The sequence below is a fragment of the Lampris incognitus genome, chromosome 9, assembly GCF_029633865.1.
Source record: "Lampris incognitus isolate fLamInc1 chromosome 9, fLamInc1.hap2, whole genome shotgun sequence".
Taxonomy (NCBI): Eukaryota; Metazoa; Chordata; class Actinopteri; order Lampriformes; family Lampridae; genus Lampris; species Lampris incognitus.
The window spans coordinates 44,105,000-44,128,784 of record NC_079219.1 but is presented as its reverse complement, the minus strand read 5'-3'; the positions used below and the strand labels follow the sequence as shown (position 1 = coordinate 44,128,784).

The 23,785-nt window shown below is 46.8% G+C and overlaps 1 protein-coding gene across 5 annotated transcripts in view; it reads right to left on the bottom strand.

Moving 5' to 3' along the window:
* The window catches only part of rbfa (ribosome binding factor A), a 207,214-nt gene that overhangs the window by 35,143 nt on the left and 148,286 nt on the right, over positions 1 to 23,785 (bottom strand). For all 5 annotated transcript variants that reach the window (XM_056285982.1, XM_056285983.1, XM_056285981.1 and 2 more), the window contains exon 6: positions 10,176 to 10,260. In XM_056285982.1, the coding sequence (XP_056141957.1) occupies positions 10,176 to 10,260 (85 nt within the window). The remainder of the gene's footprint in view (positions 1 to 10,175; positions 10,261 to 23,785) is intronic.

Genomic DNA, 23,785 nt, shown 5'->3' with positions numbered 1-23,785 from the left:
TGTACAGTCTCAGGCTGCTGGACTTCGGGTGGAACCCTCCATGCGTCGTGAGAAGTTTTCATGTCCTGATATCTGTGGCCTTTATCTCCTCCTTTGGCAAGCTTATTATTCCAGCTGGGTATGTGAATTGTAGGGCATATATGTTTATGGCTTCCATCTTATTCTTTCCATTGAGCTGTCTACTCAGGTCCTGCCTCACTTTCTGGAGGTATTTGGCTGCAGCTTACCTCCTTGCTGCCTCCTCGTGGTTTCCATTTGCCTGTGGAATACCCAGTACTTCTAACAGTCTTGTATGTCTATTATCTTGCCATCAGCGCTCACAAACTTTCCTCTTTTTGCCACTAATTGACCATACTTGTCCAGTCCAAATGACACCCTGATGTCATTACTAAGTAGATCCGGGTGAGGTTGATCAGCGAGCCAATGTCTTGCTCATTCCTGGCATACAGCTTGATGATATCCATGTATAGTAGGTGGCTGATGGTAACGCCACTTCTGAACCTGTATCTGTAATGTATTGGAACTCCTTCCATGGGTACTGGGTGTGTTCTCTGCTGTGTTGTAGGCATGCACTGTTGAGTGCATACGAATTAAAGATCTGCACGACATACACCATTGTCTTGATCTCCGTAATCTATTTTAAATTAGGCGTCATCCCGGTATATTACAATTTGGCAGCGAGGATGGGATGAGAAAAATCCAAGAGATACAACTTTGCGGAAAGTAGATCACAGACAATAACTCTGTAGCGTTAAGAAACAGCTAACAAAAAGTGGTATGCTAACGACAGCTAGCTAGCAAGCTAACCTACGGCTACGTGACTACTGAAGCTGGCAAGATGGCGACACTTCGGATTGGAGCGTTAGCGGAGTTCAACGAGGGAAAGGAAGATTTTGAATCTTACCTGGAAAGATTGGAACAGTGGATGATCGCTAACAATGTGGATGATGGAAAAAAGGTCAGTGTGTTCCTGTCAGTGATCGCAGCAGATGAATACCGACTTCTGAAAATTTTGGTGAGCCCTGATAAGCCTAGCACACAAACCTATGATGTGCTAAGCAAGGCCCTGAGTGACCATTATAAACCGAAGCCTGCAGTCATCGCTGAATGGTTTCTATTCCAGAAAAGGAACCAGCAAGAGGGTGAGTCGATTTCTGATTATGTTGTAGCACTGAAGCAGTTGGCGACTCACTGTGATTTCGGCACACACCTTTATGATGCACTCCATGCACTCCAAACTGTTATCAGACCCAACACTAACATCCAAGACAGCAAGTGAAGTAGCATTAGCGATGGAGATGGCATCACGTAACGCGATGGGATTTTCAGCGAGAACATGGTAATGTAAATAAAGTGCATTATCAGAAAACAAACAAAGGGGAATGGGAAAAAACACCAAGGCTGACACAATGTAAAGAAAACCTACCAACAAGTTCAGAGGAGTGATGACAGCAAACAGCAGCAGCCACAGCCATGCTACCGATGTGGGGGTAAGCACAGTGTGCAGGTATGCAGGTTTACGAACGAGAGATGCCATCACTGCTCCAAGGTAGGCCATATTGCAAAAATGTGCAGAAAAAAGAGAACACAGTATGTGCAGGAAGCAAGTGAAGATGAAACCAATAATGAAAACGAATTGTTTGGAGTATACACTGCATATACAGCTTCCCATAGGAAACATGGCATTACTGTAGAGGTGAGTTTGGAAGGGAAGGGAGTTGACATGCAGTTAGACACCGGAGCTGCAGTGACTTTAGTGTCAGAGATAGTCTACAAACAGGCACTGTCCCACCTACCCCTTGAATCGGGCCACATGCAACTCTCCACGTTTTCAGGGGAAATGATACCGTTGTTAGGGCAAGTGACTGTGCAAGCTGGATTTGAACAACAAACAGCAGAGTTACCACTGGTGATTGTGAAAGGAGATCGACCAGCCCTGCTAGGCCGAAACTGGCTGAACAAAATCAAGCTAAACTGGAGCAACATATTATCTGTCGGAGCCACAGGAGGTGCCAGTGATGCTGACGTGGAGGTCGTGCCACACACCCAGCCCATCTTCAGGAAAGCCAGACCCATACCACACACACTGAAAGAGTCAGTGGAGAAAGCGTTGGATAAATTAGAGGGTATGGGCATCATAACGAAAGTGGACAGAAGTGAGTGGGTGTCACCCATTGTCATCATGCCAAAATCAGATAAATCCATCAGAATCTGTGGCTACTAAAAGGTGATGAGAACCAAAAGTGTGGTAGAGGAAACTTACTCACTGCCTAATGCTGAAGATTTGTTCGCAACATTGGCTGGAGGCCAGTTGTTCGCAAAATTGGACTTGTCACATGCATATCAACAACTCAAAACTGGATAAAGACTCAGAAAAGTATCTCACAGTGAACACACATTGTGGACTGTATGTCTACCACTGCCTCTCATATGGCATCTCCAGCGCACTATCTATCTTCCAAGGTGTGATGGACCAGATCCTACATGGACTAGACCATGTGACCTGCTTCCTGGATGACATCCTGATCACAGCAGGGTCAAGAGAAGAACACCTGCGTAAACTGGGTGAAGTCCTGAGTCGTCTGGAGAAGTATGGCGTTTGAGTGAAGTGGGCCAAGTGCAACTTCATGGAGAACAGAGTGGAGTACTTAGGCCATATAGTAGAAGTGAAGGACTTCCTCCCATGGAGGAGATGGTGGAAGCCCTAGTGAATGCTCTAAGTACCACCAACGTCTCAGAGCTATGCACATTTCTCAGACTGTTGAACTACTATGGAAGGTTCTTGAGAAATCTATCTACACTGCTGTATGCACTGCTGATTAAGGAGAGTTTGTGGAAATGGACTGCTAAGTGTGAGGAAGCGTTCAAAAGTGCAAAGACGTGGTTGCTACAAAGTAAAGTAGGCGTGCACTACGACACAAAGAAACAGGTGAGGCTAGCCTGTGACGCCAGTCCTTATGGAGTCGGAGCTGTTATTTCCCACATAATGGAAAATGGGGAGGAAAAGCCAATAGCATTTGCATCATGCACTCTGTCGGGGGCAGAGTGTAAATATGCACAAATAGAGAAGGAAGGTCTCGTCATAATTTTCGCAGTGAAGAAGTTCCACAAATACCTCTATGGGAGAAAATTCAGACTCACCACTGATCACAAGCCACTCTTGGCTATTCTGGGTCCAAAGTCAGCCATCCCCACCTTAGCTGCCCTCCGAATGTAACGATGGGCACTAATACTCATGGCGTACAGTTACAACATCGAGTATCACAAGTCAACAGACCGTGCAAACACAGACGCACTCTCCAGACTGCCGCGATCAGGCAAGGACAAAGTGAAGGGTGAAGAAAACAGTATTTTCTACTTCGCATTCATTGATGACCTTCCTGTGCATGCTAACGACATAGCCCAAAGCACACGGAAAGACCCAGTGCTGAGCCGAGTGAGGGAGTTCATGCTGAATGGATGGCCAAATCAGATCGAAGATGAGACTCTCAGACCGTTCTTCATCCGTTGAACAGAACTATCTGAAGAGCAAGGTTGCATACTATGGGGCATGAGGGTCATTGTTCCCTCAGCACACAGAGCAAGGCTACTCAATGACCTACACACAGGACACCCAGGCATATGTCACATGAAGGCTTTATCCAGATCCTATGTGTGGTGGCCCAACATGGATCAAGACATTGAGATAACAGTTCAGAACTGCGGTGCCTGCCAGTCAGATAGAAAACTGCCAGCAGTAGCCCCACTACACTGCTGGAACTGGCCAACCCGTGTATGGCAGAGCATACACATAGACTTGTGTGAAAAAGACAAACAGTATTTTTTTAGTACTCATCAACAGCCATTCAAAATGGTTGGTGGTGGTTCCTATGACAACCAGAACTTCAGCAAATACCATTGATGTCCTCTGCAACATCTTCGCATCTCATGGTCTACCGGAAGAACTCGTTTCAGACAATGGACCTCAGTTCACTTCCAGTGAATTCAAACAGTTCCAGAGGAGTAACGGAATCAAGCAGACACTCGTGCCAGCATACCATCCAGCACCAAACGGCGCTGCAGAGAGATCAGTTCAGACAGTCAAGGCGGCACTGATGAAGCAACTCCTAGGTGAAGAGAAAAGGCAGATGACAGCATCACTACAACACTGTTTCACCAACTTCCTGCTGATGTACAGGTGTACACCAAACACTGTGACAGGAGTCCCACCTGCGGAGCTCTTCCTGAAACGTCAGTTCAGAACCAGATTCAGTCTGCTTAAGCCAAGCCTTGCGAGAACTGTAGAGGAGAAACAACTCAAACAGAAGACATACCACGATCAAGCAGCATCAAGGCTAAGGAACCTATCTCAAGGTGACTCAATGAGGGTGAGAAACTTCTGAGAGGGAAAGGAAAGGTGGGTAAGAGCAACTGTGGTGAGGCACCTGGGACCTGTCACGTACCTAATCCATGATGGATTGAGAGTGCACTCCGTTCACATTGACCATCTACTGTGCTCTAAATAAGAAACAGCATATCAACACTCGGGTGACATCCCAAACCCGATAACAGACTACACTGAGCTGTCAGCCGAGTCCAGCAGAGATCTGGAGGCTCAGGGAACCAGTGAGTCCATTCCTGAACTCACTCACACTCCAAGGTCCCCTGCCAGAGACAATCCTGCACTGGCTGTGCAGTACACAGCTCAACCAAGAGACAGTCAGCCTACGCCTGTCAAAACCAACAGCCCTGAAGTGTGCCGTTACTCTCAACGGTTGCGCACCAAACCTGAAAGACTGATAGTCTATTGTGAGGGCAGACTAACCCCTTGGACTTGGCTACAAGGGTAGAGTAGTCTACCTCTCCCTTGTTTAGTTAGAAAAAAAACCCATACATTTTTGTTGTTGTTATTATTGTTCTAATGGGGGAAAAAAGAGTTCCTTGAGCTAACTAGCTAAGAAAAAAAAAACATGGCTTGAAGTGTTAAGTGCGATTCACTTTTGAAGAGTCTATATCGGAGGTTTTTTATTTGAAGGGGATGAGTGTAATGTATTGGAGCTCCCTTTACGGGTGCTGTGTGTGTTCTCCGCTGTGTTGTAGGCATGCACTGTTGAGTGTATATGAATTAAAGATCTGCATGACATACACCATTGTCTTCGGTCTCCATAACGTATCTTAAGTTAGGCGTTATCCCAGTATATTACAGTATCGAGGGGGGTCAGTTCTATGCAGAACAGCAGCGGGGATAGTTAATCACCTAGGTATAGGCCACATTTGATTGTTACCTGTGTGAGTGTCTTTGCGTTGGCCTCTAGTGTTGTTTTCAACTGCCATATTGAGTGCTCGATGAAGGCTATTAGTGTTCTGTTGAACATGCTCACCATGCATGCCTCGGCAGCTTCCTATTTTCACACGATGCGTGTGGGGGAGGTTAACATTCATTTCTGACCAAGCTTTATTTCACAGCATAACTTCTACCTCTGCACCATAGAGAGCATCCTGACCATGTGCATCTCAGTGTGGTATGGCAACTGCACCTCAGTAGATCAGAAAGCTCTGCAGCGGATCGTCAAGGCGGCCCAGCATATCACCGGTACCCAGCTCCCAGCCATAAAAGACATTTATCACAAACGCTGCCTTCGAAGGTGTCTGAGCATCAGCAGAGATCCCACCCACCCCAACCATGGACTGTTCTCCCCCCTGCACTCTGGGAGGCGCTACAGGAGCCTCAGAGCCCGCACTACTAGGCTCAAAAACAGCTTCTTTCCACAAGCTGTTGCCCACCTGAACCTGGCTACCCACTGAATGTCTGTAGATATTTTTAAATATTTTGTACTCCAGCTCTTTTTTTAACTTATTTTTAGCTTTTGGTCTTCATGTGTGTATATCTTATACTGTGTTTGCTGTGTTTGTCTGTGTCTGTCTTGCACTGTTTGGTGAAGCCACAGCCCTCATTTCATTTTTAACATGTGCCTGCACATTGTTTTTAATGACAATAAAATTGAATTGAATTCAACTGAACTGAATTGAGCTTCCCCAAGAATTCACAGACGTTCCATAATTTTGATGGTATACTAAGCCACTTGCCAGAGTCTGAGCACAATGAGTTAGCTGAGCTTATTAGGAATTTTTCCATGTGTCTTTGGTGATCGATATGGGAGATTTTAAAGTGACACTTCCTGCTTTTGCTATCAGCTTGCTTAACACACAACTGCAAAATCAGCTAAAACATAAAACCACTGCAAAAATCAGATTTTACCTATTACAGCACACCACCCAACTCCTGACCCAGGCTCTAGTTCCTGCATGGTTTGACTACTGCAAATAGAGGGTATGTGGGTGACGTCTCTGGAGGCACCTTGTAGTAATTATGAATTGGAGCAGCACCCAAAGAGGAAGCACCGAGGGCGGTCTGACAGGACACAGAAGCGGGGCAGGCTAAGCTAACTGCTAGCCCATGCAGACCGGCAGTTCCGCCAGTCATCCTGGCTGGCTTTCATTACCTGGACAGTGGAATTTTTGGACTGTGTTGTTAACCGCTTGTGTGTTTGTTTGGGGTTTTTTTTTTGCTTTGTTTTCTCTGTTTTGGGAAATTTGTATGTTTTTATTTTTTGTGTTGCACTGCTGTGGGCTGGGTGAAACGCAATTTCGTTTCGTTTGTGTACTCAAGTACATGTTCTTGAATTGGTGCTGGTTGTTTCTATTGCGCCCACACTTACTTTAACTTTTTACTTTAACACCAAATGTCAACACTTGATAGTTCTATGCTGTCTTGACATAATTTAAATGCTTTACTGTTTGTTGCAATATTAATCTACTTTGTAGTTTGATTTTCCTACTCTCTTACTTTTGATAATCTAAGGTGCAACTGCATAACTGCACTAAACGCACTAGACTCAACATGCACTCTTGGCTTTATGATTATCATGTTGTGCTCTCTGATGCCAGTTCACAGCACTCAACCTTATCTAGGCTAAGCTAACTGCTAGCCATGCAGATCGGCAGTTCCGACAGTCATTCTGGCGTTTGCTCTCTTGGACAGTGACATTTTTTTTAAAAAATGTTGATGTTTGATATATGTGTTTTGTAGTTTTTTTGTAGTTTGGATAGATGTGTTCAATGTAGTTGGATATGTGTTTTTGTCTTTGTGTTGTACTGCTGTGGGCTGGGGGAAACGATATTTCGTTTCATTTCATGTGCGCAGATGCATGGAAGGAAATGAAAAATAAATGTTCCTGATTCCTGATTCGCTAAATGAATACTTTCTTGCAAGTCACTTTGCGGTTTGAGACTTCTGGTCTAAACTAAACCCAGCTTGTTCAGCCATAGAGAGACTAAGAGGAACGACAATATAAAAATGGACCAGTGTCTGAACAATTTACCAAGTGAAGATCTGTTGATTTGTGAAATACAGTAAACTCTCTTATATCGAGTTGCATAATGATTTTAGATAACACTGATAATGGCTACACACAAAATACATAAAATTCCCCGACCTCTCCAATTAAGGGTAAACAAACTTTACAACAAAACGGATATACTTTAAGAAAACCTTATCTCATCTAATCATCAGCCGCTTTGCCGGGGTTGGGTCGTAGTGGCAGCAAGCTAAGTAGGGCACTCCAGATGTCCAGCAACACCCTCCAGCTCCTCCTGGGGGATCCCAAGGCGTTCCCAGGCCAGACTGGACATGTAGTCCCTCAAGTGAGTTCTGGGTCTACCCCGGGGTCTCCTCCCAGTTGGATGTGTCCAGAAAACCTCCAAAGGAAGGCGCCCAGGAGGCATCCTAATCAGATGCCCAAACCACCTCAACCGGCTCCTTTTGACACGAAGGCGCAGCAGGTCTACTCCCACCTCCCTCCAGAAGTCCGAGCTCCTCAACCTATCTCTAAGGCAGACACCCTATGGTTGAAACTCATTTCAGCTGCAGTACAAGCAGCTGAAATTAGCCAATCGCTAACCATAGCTTGTGACCATAGGTGAGGGTTGGAACGAAGATGCTGCACCAATCCACCTGTCAATCTCGCGCTCCATCCTACTCTCACTCGTGAACAAGACCCCAAGATACTTGAACTCCTTCACATGAGGCAAAATCTCATCCCCAACCCGGAGGGAGCAATCCACCATTTTCCAGCAGAGAACATGGCCTCAGACTTGGAGGTGCTGACTCTCATCCGAGCCATTTCACACTCAGCTGCAACCTACCCCAGTGCACACTGGCGGTTTTGTTCTGATGAAGCCAAAAAAACCCCCCCCACATCATCTGCGAAGAGCAGAGATGAAATTCTGAGGTTCCCAAAATGGACATGCTCCTCACCTTGGCTGTGCATTGAGAGCTTGTCCATGAATATCACAAACAGAATCAGAGACCAGGGACAACCTCGGTGGAGTCCGACACCAACTGAAAACGTCTTTGATTTTGTGCTTAGAATACAGACACAGCTCTCACTTTGGTTATACACGGACTGGATGGCTTGTAGCAACTGCCCTGGTACCCCCATACTCTCGCAGTACCCCCCACCGACTGCCCCGAGGTACACTGTTGTTAGTCTTCTCCAAGTCCACAAAACACATGTAGACTGGCAGGTCAAACTCCCATGCCTCCCTTCGCACTTTTTCAAGATTCAAGATTATTTGTTACATGTCATTATAAAAGTATGAGAATAAAATTCTTGAGTTTCAGCTCCTAAACACTGCAGCAACAATAGCAATAAAATAACAAAACAGAACAAAATTTCAGTAATAATTATAAATAGTGTGTGATGTAAGGTGCTGTGTGTGTGTGTGTGTGTGTGTGTGTGTGTGCGTGTGTGTGCGTGTGTAGGCCCAGCCTTAATAAATGTGCATATGTGTGTGTGTAGTTGTTTGTATATTTGTCTGTGTTTGTGTATGCCAAGCTACTTCTGTGTGTGTGTGTGTGTGTGTGTGTGTGTAAACTGATGATCCGCTGAAGACCACAGGTCAGTACCATCAGCCCGGCACCAGGCTTAATGTCTTTTAATGTTCTTACTCTTTACTCTTACTCTTTAGTCTTGCACTTCCCACAAGAGTAAAGAGTTGGTCCGTTGTACCACGGCGAGGGTGGAATCCGCATTGTTCCTCCTGGAACCGAGATTCGACAATCGATTGGAGCCTCCTTTCCAGCAGCCAAAAGTAGACTTTCCCAGGGAGGCTGAGCAGTGTGTTGCCCCCGATAATTGGAGCACACCCTCCAGTCACGTTTTTTAAATATGGCAACCACCAACCCAATCTGCCACTCCACAGCTACTGTCCCCAACCTCCCCGCGACACTGAGGAGGCGTGTCAGTCAAGAGAGCCAAACAATGTCCACAGCTTTCAGCATCTCAGGGCAAATCTCATCCACACCCGGTGCTTTGCCACCAAGGATCTTCTTAACTTCCTCAGAGACCAGGGATAAGGGTGGGGCTACCCCTGAGTCTTCAGACTCTACTTCCTTCACTGAGGGCATGTTAGCTGGGTTCAGGAGCTCCTTAAAGTGTTCTTTCCACCACCTGACAACATCCCCAGTCCGGGTCATCATTGCCCACGTGAGCGTTGAGGTCCCCAAGCAGAATTTTAGAGTACTCTGGCAGAACCCTATCTAGGACACCACCCACTTTAAGAAAACACCACTCTAAGAAAATTTGGCGTTTAAACTGAAAAGTGGTGTGGCCATTTACATTCAGAATAAACCCTAGCAAAGTAATGTAATGATTCCTCTTCTTTCAGCTTGTTCCTTGTTTCTCAGGGGTCGCCACAGTGGATTTTATAATTTCCATCCCTGTGACCAACGGCAGACATTGTTAACCTGGGCCTTGACCGATCTGGTATGGAACCTCAACTATGGTCGTGTCAATCCGCATAATGATTTGGCAAAATTTTACGTCAGATGCCTTTCCTGACAACCACTGACCCTATGGACCCCTCGTCCATAGGGTCAGTAAAGCACTGGATGCCATCCCAGTATTAATGGACTTGTGCCCATGCCTGTCGCCAAAAAGTAATGTTAAAAATTACTTTGTAACGATTGAGTGTGCAATATTGAGAGTTTGTGGGTAGAGGTTCAAGTCCACACAGAAGCCAAACGAATAAGATGCCGCTAGAAGCATCCTAGTGCTAACATTCAGTTTCTTTAAATATGTGATTTCTTACAAACAAATAATTTTCTTGTAATAATGTCATAATCATAGACTTACCTCTTCCATGATAGCAAGCTGCTTGTCTTTGAGAAACACGAGAGGAGGGACTCCACCCATTATCTGCTGAGACATGATCAGATACCTGGCACATACAAAAATGAACACAAACACACACATCAAATTTAAGGTCAGTCAATCGTAATGAATATAACAATATTTAATTCGGTTTGAACATTAACTGAATCATTATATCTTAAAGGTGCTATGTGCAGTTCTACTTGTACACAGTTCAACAATGGGAGTAACAAATCAAAGAAAATAACACCAACAACTTCAAATAACAACGTAGCAGATACACAGCACATTTGCTGCCATCTGCAATTCAGGCCAGTCACAATGATTACATGATCGCCTGAATGCAATTATTTGATGCACAGAAATCATTTTGCCCAATGGTTAGATTCAACAATCACATTGCCATCCAAATTTCGAGGTAATTTTAAGACAGTGTTAGAAATTTTGCAACCAAACAGAATGTGAATTAGACGAGATTCCATCAGTTGGTTTAAGGCAAATAAACAGTCGACCTAAAAACAAGACTCAGGAAAACGTACATGGCAAAAAGAGATTGGCTGTCCAGACCTTACTGCTATTGGGCAGATTAATTTGTGTTAGATCATATGGAACACAGAGGTGCCCATATGCCATTCTGATGTATGAACTGATGGGTCTTTTTATCTATAGTGGAGATTCTCCTGTATGAGTGCAGCACTGAATTGGACAGATCTTGGGAAAATTGTCAGAATCATGTTTATTAGCCATATAAGTTTGCAAAAACATGGAATTTGACTCCGATTTCATGGCTCTCTCAGGGTACTTAACATAGAATAACAACACTACAACAAAACAATCTTCAGATATATACACAAGGATTGACTATATATAGGCTAAATAAGAGGCGATAAGGTGCAATGGTGCAGAGAATATATCAGAGATGCTGAAATAGATGTTCAATTCAATTCAATTCAATTCAATTCAATTTTATTGTCATTAAAAAACAATGTGCAGGCACGTGTTAAAAATGAAATGAGGGTTGTGGCTTCACCAACAGTGCAACACAGACACAGACAAACACAGCAAACACAATATAAGATATACACACATGAAGACCAAAAGCTAAAAATAAGTTAAAAAAAGGAGCTGGAGTACAAAATATTCAAAAATATCTACAGATATTCAGTGGGTAGCCAGGTTCAGGTGGGCAACAGCTTGTGGAAAGAAGCTGTTTTTGAGCCTGGTAGTGCGGGCTCTGAGGCTCCTGTAGCGCCTCCCAGAGCGCAGGGGGGAGAACAGTCCATGGTTGGGGTGGGTGGGATCTCTGCTGATGCTCAGACCCCTTCGAAGGCAGTGTTTGTGATAAATGTCTTTTATGGCTGGGAGCTGGGTACCGGTGATATGCTGGGCCGCCTTGACGATCCGCTGCAGAGCTTTCTGATCTACTGAGGTGCAGTTGCCATACCACACTGAGATGCACATGGTCAGGATGCTCTCTATGGTGCAGTGGTAGAAGTTGGTGCGAATTGTGGGGGGTAGACGGGCACTCCTCAGCCTCCTCAGGAAATGCAGGCGTTGTTGGGCCTTTTTCACAAAGGCCTGGGTATTTAATGTCCACGAAAGGTCCTCGCTGATGTGGACTCCAAGTAATTTAAAGCTGGAAACACGCTCCACTTCCACCCCATTGATGTGTATGGGGGACTGGCTGCAGCTTCTAGACCCCCTGAAGTCCACAATCAGCTCCTTTGTCCCCTGGACATTAAGGACAAGATTGTTGGTAGTACACGGTGATGTGAGGTGCTCAATCTCGTCTCTGTAGGCCATCTGGTCATTGTTGGTGATACGGCCAATGACTGTGGTGTCATCTGCAAACTTAACTATAACATTTGAAGGGTGAGTTGGCAGGCAGTCGTGGGTAAAGAGGGAGAAAAGGAGGGGGCTCAGAACACAGCCTTGAGGGGCACCTGTGCTGAGGGTCAGGGTGGAGGAGGTGTGGTCACCTAACATAACAGACTGAGGTTTGTTGGTCAGGAAGTCCAGGATCCAGTTACAGAGGGAGGGGCTGAGGCCAAGGGAGAGCAGTTTGGTGGTTAGTTTGGCGGGGATGATAGTGTTGAAGGCAGAGCTGTAATCTATAAACAGCATCCGGATGTATGTGTTGTTATGTTCAAGGTGGGTCAGTACAACGTGTAGGGCAGTGGCAATGGCATCCTCAGTAGACCTTTTGGGACTGATGTGGGTCGAATGTGGGGGGATAATGTTTTTGATGTGAGCCAGAACCAGTCTCTCAAAGCACTTCATGGCAATGGGGGTGAGTGCTATGGGTCGGTAGTCATTCAGACATGTGGATGTTGCTTTCTTGGAGACAGGAATGATGGAGGTGGTCTTAAAGCATGCCGGGACTTTAGATTGGGACAGTGAGAGGTTAAATACAGGTAGACCTAACCCGGTATGACGTCTGGTCCGGCAGCCTTCCGTGTGTTCACTCTGCGCAGTGATTCTCTGACCTCTGCGATTGATAGAGTGAACACCTGGTTTTCTGGGTGGTTGGGGATTTTTGTGGCTGGGTCAGTATTGTCCTTGTCAAAGCGTACATAGAAGTGATTTAGCTTGTCTGGCAGGGAGGCATCATGGACAGTGGGACCGCGATTAGAGCTTTTGTAGTCTGTGATAGACTGAATGCCTTGCCACATTCGCCAGGGGTCAGAGTTATTGTGAAAGTGGTCCTCTATTCGTAGGGAATATTTATATTTGGCTGTTCTGATGCCCTTTTCGGGGTTGGATGTAGCTGCGCTGTAGGCCTCACAGTTACCTGACTTGAATGCTGCATCCCGGACTTTCAGCAGCTGCCGGACCTCACTGGTCATCCAGGGTTTCTGGTTTGGAAAGTTGCGGACTGATTTTTTTGTTGTGACACTCTCAGTGCAAAAGTTAATGTAGGCTAGTATGGCAGATGTCTGTTCATTAATGTTTATATGGGAGTCATAGGTAGCTGAATGTGCAAAAATAATCCAGTCTGTGTTTTTAAAACACTCCTGGAGTTCAGAGACTGCTCCTTCTGGCCAGACAGTGATTGTCTTTACTGCTGGCTCGACCCATTTTATTAGGGGTTTGTAGGCTGGGACCAGGAACAGGCAGAGGTGGTCAGAATGCCCCAGATGAGGGCAGGGAGTAGCTTTGTATGAGTCCTTGATGTTTGTATAGCGATGGTCCAGGGTGTTTTGTCCCCTAGTGGGGCAGGAGACATGCTGATGGAATTTGGGCAATACAGCCCTGAGGTTAGCCTGATTAAAGTCACTACCTATGATAAAGGCATTGTCTGGGTGTTTGGTCTGTTGTCTGCTGATGGCACATTGTAGCTGCTTAAGTGCTTCCTTAGCATTACCATGTGGGGAGATGTATACAGCGGCGATGGTAATGGCCGTTAGCTCCCTGGGCAGGTAAAAAGGCCTGCACTGAATCATAAGGAGCTTGAGATCAGCAGAGCAATGCCTTTCAACGATCTTTATATTGTTGCACCAAGAGTTATAGACATAAATACTCAAACCTCCTACGCGGATCTTGCCGGAGTCCGCTGTCCTGTCGGCACAGAAGGCTGTGCAGCCCGCTAGCTCGACTGCCGAGTCGGCTATGTTGTTGTTGAGCCAAGTCTCCGTAAACATTAGCAGACAGCAGTTTTGCAGCCTATTCTGAGAGGACAGCCTGAGTCTTATCTCGTCCATTTTGTTAGCTAACGACCGGACATTAGCCATGAAGATGCTGAGGAGGGAAACTTCGAAGGCAGCGCTACTTAGCTTAGCATGTAGCCCGCCTCATTTCCCCCTCTTCTGTTTACGTTGCCAATGGGGGCAGCATCTCCACTGCGAGACTGGTGAGCGGATAATATCGATGGGGAAATTGTCCGTGATGGTGGAGGGAAGTGAGTAATCCGTTCTGAGGTTTAAAAGTTCCTGATGGTTGTAGAAGAGCGCATGACCTACACTTGTAAGTAAACTTAAAACTAACGTATAAATAACAAAGAAAACATTGCACTGAACAGGGAGCCGCAGTAGCCGCTGCGTCCTGTGCGCCGCCATGTTAGCAGGTTACTTCCATACATGCCTGAGATAGATGGAAACGACACAGCATACCAGTATATGTGATGGGTCTGCAGTGATGTTGCCTGACCGTTTCCTGAGTCTGGAGGTGTATACGTCCTGAAAGGAGGGCATGTTGGCACCAATGATTTTCTCTGCGGACCTAACTGTCCATTGTAGTCTGTCCCTGTCCTGTTTGGTGGCCAAACCAAACCAGACCGTGATGGATGTGCAGAGGGCAGACTGGATTATTGCAGTGTAGAACTGAATCAACAGTTCCTCAGGCAGGTTGAATTTCTTGAGTTGGCAGAGAAAGTGCATCCTCTGCTGAGCCTTTTTGATGATTGTGTCTATTTTGGATGCCCACCTTAGGTCCTAGGAGATTGTGGAACCCGGAAATCTCCAGGTTTTCACTGTAGACACTGTGCTGTTGAGTAAGGTGGGGGGGGGGCAGTGTTGGGGGGGCTCCTCCTGAAGTCCACTGTCATCTCCAGTCTTTTGAGCATGTTAAATTCCAGGTTGTTATGGCCATAACAGAGGGCCAGCTGGTCAACCTACCATCTACATGCAGACTCATCACCATCCTGGATATGTCATTCACAAACTTCAGGGGTTTAACAGATAGGTCACCTGAGGTACAGTCACTTGTGTAGAGGGAGAAGAGTAGAGGGGAGCGCAAACATCCCTGGGGGGGCCCAGTTCTGACTGTCTGGGTGCTGGATGTGATTAGCCCCAGCCTTACCAGCTGCCTCCTGTCTGTCAGGAAGTTTTGAATCCACTGGCAGATGGGGGCTGGTACAGTGAGTTGTGTGAGTTTTGAGTGGAGGATATCTGGGACAATGGTGTAGAACGCTGAGCTGAAGTTCACAAACAGGACCCTTGCGTATGTGTTGGAAGATGCAGTGCAATCCCATGTTGACTGCTGGGGGTTGAGCAGGACCCTTGCATATGTGTTGGAAGATGCAGTGCAATCCCATGTTGACTGCTGGGGGTTTAGCAGGGGGCCTGTGATTTCCTTCAGGTGGGCCAACACCTGTCTCTCGAAGGATTTCATGTGACGTTAGGGCAATGGGCCTGTAGTCATTTAATCCTGCGATTACAGGGTTTCTTGGGGAGCGGGATGATAGTGGAGCTCTTGAAGCAGGAGGGGACTTCACACAGCTCCAGTGATCTGTTGAAGATCAGTGTGAAAATGGGGGCCAGCTGGTCAGCACAAGATAAGACAGGAGGGTGACATGCCATCAGCGCCCGATGCTTTCCTGGTCTTCTGTCGCTGGAAGAGCTGTCGCATGGCTTCAACACAGATCCTGAGTGCGGGTGGGGATTCGGTGGGGAGGGAGGAGTGGCTGACAGGAAGTGAAATTGGTATCGAGTATTGTGGTCGGAAAGGGGGAGGGGTGTGAAAGTTTGCTTTTCCAAACTGTAAGTACTGATCAGTATTTCTTGGCTTATGGTAAACATCAACAATCAAATGTCCCCAATCGCCAAATGAAATTTCAGTCTAAGAAGGCTAACCTGTCATTTTTCACATATACAAACTAAATAACACACATTCCCAAACTAACACATATATCCAAACTAAAAAAAAAAAAAAAAAAAAAAAAAAAATCACTGTCCAAAGGAACGAACACTAGTCAGGATGACTGTCGGAACTGCTGCATGGGTTAGCAATTAGCTTAGCCCGCCCCGCTTCTGTGTCCTGTCAGACTGCCCTCAGCAATTCCTCCTTTTGTGCAGCTCCGGCCAGGGCCGTGGTCCCCAGGCCCATCGGACGAAGCAGACCAAGCTCTCCCAGCCGATCCAGCGCCAGCTCTCCTAGCCAGACACCCTCAACACACCTCCCCGCATTCCTCACGATGACATCAAAAACATCACAGTCAATGCCAGGTGAGGCCACCGCCAGACCATCCTTGGTATTATTATAACTGCCGGTCTGCATGGGTTAGCAGTTAGCTTAGCCTGCCCCACTCTCCCAGCCGATCCAGTGCCAGTTCTCCCAGCCATCAAACGAAGACAAAACTTACACGCAGATGTGGACAAAGTCACGGCATGGACGGTACTGGGTGAGGCCGCAGCAAATGTGAATTTGTGCTACCATCTTCCAACACCAGCACTGGGTGAGGCCGCTGCAAACGCGAATTTGTGCAGCCATCTTCCCACACTGGAAACGGTGTGGGAAGATAAGTGTAATGATCTGTGCCCTCTGGCTATGTTAACTTATAACATTAATAAAGCAAGGACGACTTCTCTCGTGCTGGGTGTTTATTCATCGACCGGATTCCGACTGTCGTTGTTACGTACATCACGTGACTTTGTTGTGGCGCTACGGAAAGCCGTAAGGGACATTAGCAAATCAAATATTACTAGCAAATATTACATCTCCCTTTTTCTGAAAAGTGCTGCTTTCTCTGCAGAGATACAGACCACGTTGAGCATGTTTATAAGCGAATACAATCTTAATAAGAAAGAATATGAAAGTGGAACTCTTATATAACTGGACTGCAACAAAGTAGTGTAAAACATTTCCTTCACTGTCTAAATGTGACACCGTAATAACATTTCATCTTTTTTTTTTCATTTCATTACTGGTAACTGCAAACAGCAGGTAGGTACACAAGGTAAGTGAACGCTGTAAATATTTCTTTTCAAAACATAGCAGGTATAGTACAGGTTGGTGTAAAATTCTCTTTTTTAACATTCATAAGTCAAGGATTTGTCTTGGTTTGATCGTGCGACCTGACCTCGTGGTGTAACCAGGCTGTGTGTCTGGTTGTCGCTGATTGTTCGTGTCTGGAGGTTCAGCATGCTCTTGCTGATGGGCTTGTGTGTTGTTGTTAGCGCTGGTAACAGTCTGCTGTGAAGTGTGTGTGTGTGTAGTGTGAGTGTTCACTCTGCTTTGTCGCAGGTGTTGACGGTTGCGTTGGTAGATCTGACCTTCTTTGGTTTGGATGTGGTAGCTCCTGTCTGTGTTCGCTGGTCTTTCCACAGTTGCAGGTCTCCAGGATCCATCCTCCTGCCGGAAGCGGATTGGTGTGCCTGCGGGCAGGTGGGGCAGAGGTTTGGCTGTTCGGTTGTAGTATGCCTGCTGGCGCTGTTGACATACCTCTCTCCTTTTGTGAACATCCTCCTGACTGGCGATCTGTGGCTGCAGGTGTTTTGCTGTTGATGGGAGAATGGACCGCAGCCTCCGACTCATCAGTAGCTGTGCCGGTGATTTCAGGTTGTCCACCGGTGTGTTGCGATACTCCAGTAAGCTCATGTAGGGGTCTTTGTTCTCAGCTTTGGCTTTGTCCAGGATGCGTTTGGCCGTCTGTACAGTCTTCTCGGAGAGGCCGTTGCTCTGTGGGTAGTGGGGGCTTGTGGTGGTGTGTGAGAAACCCCATGTCTGTGAGAAGTTGCGGAACTCACCAGAGCTGTAGCACGGACCGTTGTCGCTGATGATAGTCTCGGGGATTCCGTGTCGAGCCATTGCTGCTTTCAGCTTCATGATGACGGCAGATGAGGTGCAGCTGTAAAGTCTTTCTAGCTCGAAGAATCTGGAGTAGTAGTCCACAGTGACTATGAAGTCCTGTGAGTTCCATGTGAATAGGTCTGTGCCTATCACTTGCCACGGCCGCTCGGGTATGGCGTGTGACATCATTGGTTCCTTTGCATTTGCGCTGCGCCGTTCTTGGCATATGCTGCAGTCTGCTACCGCATCCTCGATCTGTTTCCCCATGCCAGGCCAGAACAGTAAGTCTCTTGCTCGGCATTTGCTTTTTTTCACGCCAAGGTGGCTGGCATGGATGCGCTGTATCATGTCCTTGCGAAGCTTTTGGGGGACAATGATTCTCTCACCTTTGAACAGGATACCGTCCATTTCTGAGATTTCTGCTCTGTGGTTCCAGTATTCCTGGATGCTGGGCGGGCACTTTTTCTTTGTGTCTGGCCAGCCAGTGAGTGTGGCTCGTCTGAGTGCGGTGAGCTGTGGATCTTGCGCTGTTTCCTGCTTGATTTCTGTGAGTCTTGTGTCGCTCACAGGGATGTTGCTGAGGACTGTGTGCACTTGGGCCTCCATCCCTTCCTGTAGGTCACTGTCGTGGTGTTCTATTGACTTGCGTGACAGTGTGTCGGCCACCGGTATGTCCTTACCGGGGCGGTGGATGATTTGGATGTCGTATTTTTGGAGCGCCAGGATCATCCGTTGCAGCCGGGGTGGTGCTGCTGCCAGTGGCTTTTTTAGTATTGCCTCCAGAGGCTTGTGGTCTGACTCCACAATCACTTTTCGTCCATACATGTACTCGTGGAACCTCTTGCAGCCGAAGACCACAGCGTAGAGCTCCTTCTCTATCTGTGCGTGGTTTTCTTCAGTGCTGTTGAGTGACTTGGACGCATAGGCAATTGGTTTGCCATCTTGGAGCATGACAGCCCCAAGGCCACTTTTGGATGCATCCACTTGGAGTCGCAGCTCTTTCTGCGGGTCGAAATATGAGAGTACTGGACCTGGGTGCTGTGTAATGAGATTCTTCATCTCTTGGAACGCCTTGTCGTGGACTGCATCCCACACAAACTCACTGTCCTGTTTCAGAAGCTGTCTGAGGGGTGAGTTTATCTGTGAGAGGTGTGGAGCGAATCTGGCGAGGTAGTTGATCATGCCGAGGACTGTCTCCAGCTCTGCTTTGTTCTGTGGGGGTTGCATGTCCTTGACCGCCTTCACCTTGTGTGGGTCTGGTTTGATGCCTTCGTGTGAGAGCGTGTGGCCGAAGTAGCTTACCTCGGACACGCATATGTGACACTTGTCGGGGTTGAGCCGCACCCCTCGCTCCCTTGTGCGCTTCAGCATCGCTCTGAGACGCTGGTCATGTTCCTCTTTAGTCTTGCCGAACACTAGTATGTCGTCCACTATGGCCGTCACACCGTCCAATCCTTCATATGTTTCATCCACGCGTCTCTGGAACTCGTCTTGAGCGGACACGATTCCGAATGGCAGTCTGAGGAAACGATACCTGCCAAACACTGTGTTAAATGTCGTCAACATTGAGGATTCAGTGCTCAGTTTGATGGCCCAATAGCCTGACCGCGCGTCTAACACGCTAAAGTACTCAGCTCCAGCGAGCTTTGTGGTGGCGTCCTCCAGCGTGGGGAGGGGATAGTGAGGTCGTTGTATCACTTTGTTAAGAGCTCTGGGGTCTAAACACACTCTAAGTTTGCCTGTCTTTGGCTTCTCAACAATGACGAGTGCGTTCACCCATTCTGTGGGTTCTGTTACCTTACAGATTATGCCGCCTTTCTCCATGCTGTCAAGCTCGTCCCTCAGTTTGCTGCGTAGGGCGATGGGGATTCTGCGTGGCGGGCAGACGACCGGCGTTGCATCTGGTGTGACGCGGAAGGTGCACTCGCCTGGGAACTCTCCTATTCCCTGGAAAACATCTGCATACTCATCCATTATGCTCTGTGATGTGACATTGTTTTCCTCGCTCACAGCCATCACTATTTTTACCAAGTTTAGGTCACGGCATGTTTTCATTGCCATGACTGGTGGGGCGTTTGTGTCAATGACGTAAAAGTCCAGCATCATTGCATTGTCTCTGTACTTACATTTGAGTTTGCATGTGCCTTTCACGCTCAGCGCGCCTCCTCCATATTCAGTGAGTCTGTGTATTGCTGGTTTCAGTGTCACATTTTTGAACAGCGCCTGGAACAGGTTGGTGGGAATAGTATTGGCCTGTGCCCCAGTGTCTAGTTTAAACTTTACCTTCTGTGGAGGTGTGCCAATTCCAACCTCTACGTAAGCCTGCTCGTTGCTTTTTCCGTTGTTCTCTATTGAGATGCAGTCTATGTACAGCTCTGTCTGTTCTCCCACAGCGGTGCTCTCCACTGTAATGTTGTCGAAGTACAGTTCTTCCTGTTCTCTGTCAGTGGTGCACTCTTCTGGGTTCTCTCCGACGGCATGTACTGTGCCGCGGTAGTACTTTGTCTGTCCCTGGGAGCTAGACTTGCATACTTTAGCAAAATGATTGAGCTTCTTGCATTTAATGCATTGTTTACCCTTAGCTGGGCAAGTGGCTTTAGCGCCGTGTAGCCCTCCACAATAGCTACACGCCCTGGCGGCGGTGCTAACGTCCCTTTGTCTGAAGTTAGCGTTAGCTGCTTTGGGTGCGTTCGGTTTGTAAGTCTTTCTGCCTATTGCGTGCACCGTTTCATGTGTGCTGCCCTGGCCCATAAACGTTAGCTGTTGCTTTGCTAGCTCGTGTGAGCGGGCTACATCTATGGCTTTTTCTAGCGTTAGCTCAGCTCCCTGGCTAAGTAGCTTTTCTCTCACTCTGGGTGAGTTGGTGGCAAACACGATGCGGTCCCTGACCATCTCGTCGGCATTTGGGTAGCCACAGTCTTTGACTAGGAGCTTTAGCTCAGTTATAAATTGTTCGAAGGATTCACTCTCTCCCTGCATCTTTTCATGAAATTTATATCTGGCATAAATCGGGTTTGCTTTGGGGGTGATGTACTCAGTGTACTTATCGTAGTACGTTTCTAGCTTCTTGGCTTGTTCTCCGCTGAGTGTCCAAGTGTTGTGCACATCGCGCCCTTTTTCCCCTATCCAGAGCAGGAGGTAGCTGCATTTCTCCTCTTCATTCTTCCCGCGCAGGGGGCCCGTGAACATTAGCTCCGTTGTTTGTCGAAATCGTCTCCATGCTTCAGGTAAGTTCGCCGATTCCCAGTCCATCCGTGGAGCTGGAACGCCGTACGAATCCATATTGGGTATTTAAACTCCGCTACTCTGACACCATGTAATGCTCTGTGCCCTCTGGCTATGTTAACTTATAACATTAATAAAGCAAGGACGACTTCTCTCGTGCTGGGTGTTTATTCATCGACCGGATTCCGACTGTCGTTGTTACGTACATCACGTGACTTTGTTGTGGCGCTACGGAAAGCCGTAAGGGACATTAGCAAATCAAATATTACTAGCAAATATTACAATAAGAGACCATTGTTTCACCCCCCTCCATAATAATGTCCCTCACCTTATCCACAAAATCCAAAATTACTGCCTAAACTACGGGTTAAGAATAGATGCAAGAAACTAAGAGATGTTATAGATCACTGAGTTATTCATACTACAAACAATAGGCTGTAGTGGCATATCCTGTTTAGGTATATCAGGTAAACCATACAGACTAGGTGTAGCTTCCCCTGTGTATTGTCTGTGGTACAAAATTCTGTCAATAGCATTTTCCTGTTCTAATGGCTTGAGACAATCAATCACCATTTTCTTGTAACCACTGCCTGGATCTCGTTTCAGTGGCTCATAAGTATTTGTGTCACAAAGTAACGTCATAACTTTCTCAGGATAATCATGTCTGGTTTAATACAACAGTGCATCTGCCTTTGTCCACTGGAAGGATGATGATGTTATTGTCCTTACTGAGAATCATGAGAGTGCATTCCTGTTGTCTCTGCTGATGTTGGACGGCAGCCCCTTCGCATTGCTGAGGCAGACTGAAACTTTCGTCTGCAGTTGCTCCGCTTCCAGGTCCGTGATGTTGTTATGGAACGCTGATTCCGTGGCTGTGATCGGTTCCACTAGCAGGATTTCCCTCGGCATGACAGCAAAATTCAGTCCCTTAGCAAGGATGTCTTTCTCCGCCTGGGTGAGTTGTTTGTCGGACAGATGTTTACCCACTTGTCCACATCGCCGGCGTGTGTTTTGTGTCCGCCTCTCTGTCTGTCATTGAGGGTGCCATCCGTTGTCTGCCTCTGTCTCTGGCGTACAGCAAGTAGGTCGAACTTCTTTTGCTGCCTGGTTTTCGACTTTTTGTGTTGAGCTAGATGAGCCTTATCCGTGAACTCAATCACACGTTGGAAAGTAGTCTCATCTAGACGCGACGTGAGTCTCTGTTGGATCTGCTCCTCTTTTGCTTTCAAAATATCGATAGTAAAATTAGTTTGTCTCACCCATTCGTTCAACAGCTGGCTCTGTAACTTCTGGAGGATCTGGTTAGCTCGGTGGCCCTTGACCGAAGATTTTATTTGCAGGCTCTTAGGTGTAATCCTGCTCTGTCTGCATTAGAGTTGGGTATCGAAAACGGTGCCCGACCGAAACATCTTGGTCCTACCGAGTATCAAACTCTTTGGATAAAAACAGTGCCAAATTTTGATACTTACGGTAGACACCGTGAACGCTATCGCAGCCAGCCAATCACTACCAGCGTTGTTGTACACAGGCGACTGACTGACAAATCAGCATGAAGCTATCTGGTATGCGTGTGCGTCTCGTGACTGCGTTGGAGTTGAAAACTGGCGAGCAAGATTGAGTGAGCTACTATATGTTCCAAAGCGTGGCTACACTTTGTAAAAATAGACAGCAAACCTGACACAGTAAAATACAACCGCTGCAAAGCGATCATCAAATACAAGTCTGGTTGTTAAGTGGTTATTTGATGGCGCCCTTACCCATTGTATTATGGTACCATCCGTATTATTATTCTGTCTAAGGCTTTACAGTACATTCAGATGTGACGTCGCCACATTTTCTGTGTGCGATAGTGTGTTGTAGGCTTGTTTTAAGAGTCGGTACTCGGTAGTAGAGAGCCAAGAGACCTGCTGTATTTGCCTAAATAAATATGCTTAACGTTAAAGGCTAAAGAGAAAACCGAGTCAAGTTTTGCTTATCCTCCATATGCAAGAAGAAGATTGTGTATCCCAGCTCAACTTGGAAAAAAACGGTGCCAAATTTCGATACTTGGCGGTAGACGACGTGAACACTATCGCAGCCAGCCAATCACTACCAGCGTTGTTGTACACAGGTGTTACGTTCCCCGTTAAAGGTCCAGGGATGAGGGGAAGTAACAAAGAAAATAAAAGTGTCCCGGGGGAATAAGAAAGGTGGGAGATGGAACCAGGTGTAAAAACAAACAGATTTATTTACAAGAATTATCCTTCAGTCAAAATATAGCATAAAAAGGCAACTAAAGATGCTAGCTCTTAACAAACCAGGCTTAGCTAACAACACAAACTCCAATCAAACAAACAAAAAAATAAATAAACAAGAACAACGACAAATGTCACGCTCCGTCTCAAGGAGTAATAGATATCGACACAAGCGCTCGCTCTCTGGTTGACAACAATGGCCCACTGGCCCTGTTGGGTGTCTCTCTCCAAGGTATATACCCAGCTGATGAGCAATTGGGATCACCTTGGCTCAATCAGCAGTTCCACAGGAAGCGGGGCATTACCTGGAGAAGGAAAGTTACAGACACACGGCACTAAGGCCAAAACGCTCCCTCCCATAAAAAACAAACCCTAGGTTTGTATACAAGGGGGTAGTTGTACACAACACACGGCACTAGGGCTGTAACACCCCCTCCCATAAATACAAACCCTAGGTTTGTATTCACGAGGGTAACTGCACACATAACACTGGGGCCGTAACACCCCCAGCTGCTTGACTATGAGGCACCGGTAAGCTAAGAACCCCTCCAACAATTAGCGCGTCTATAAGTGCCGCTTTCAGGTCCCTTTAGGAAAGAGAGCCTGAGATAGAGACGCCATAATGCA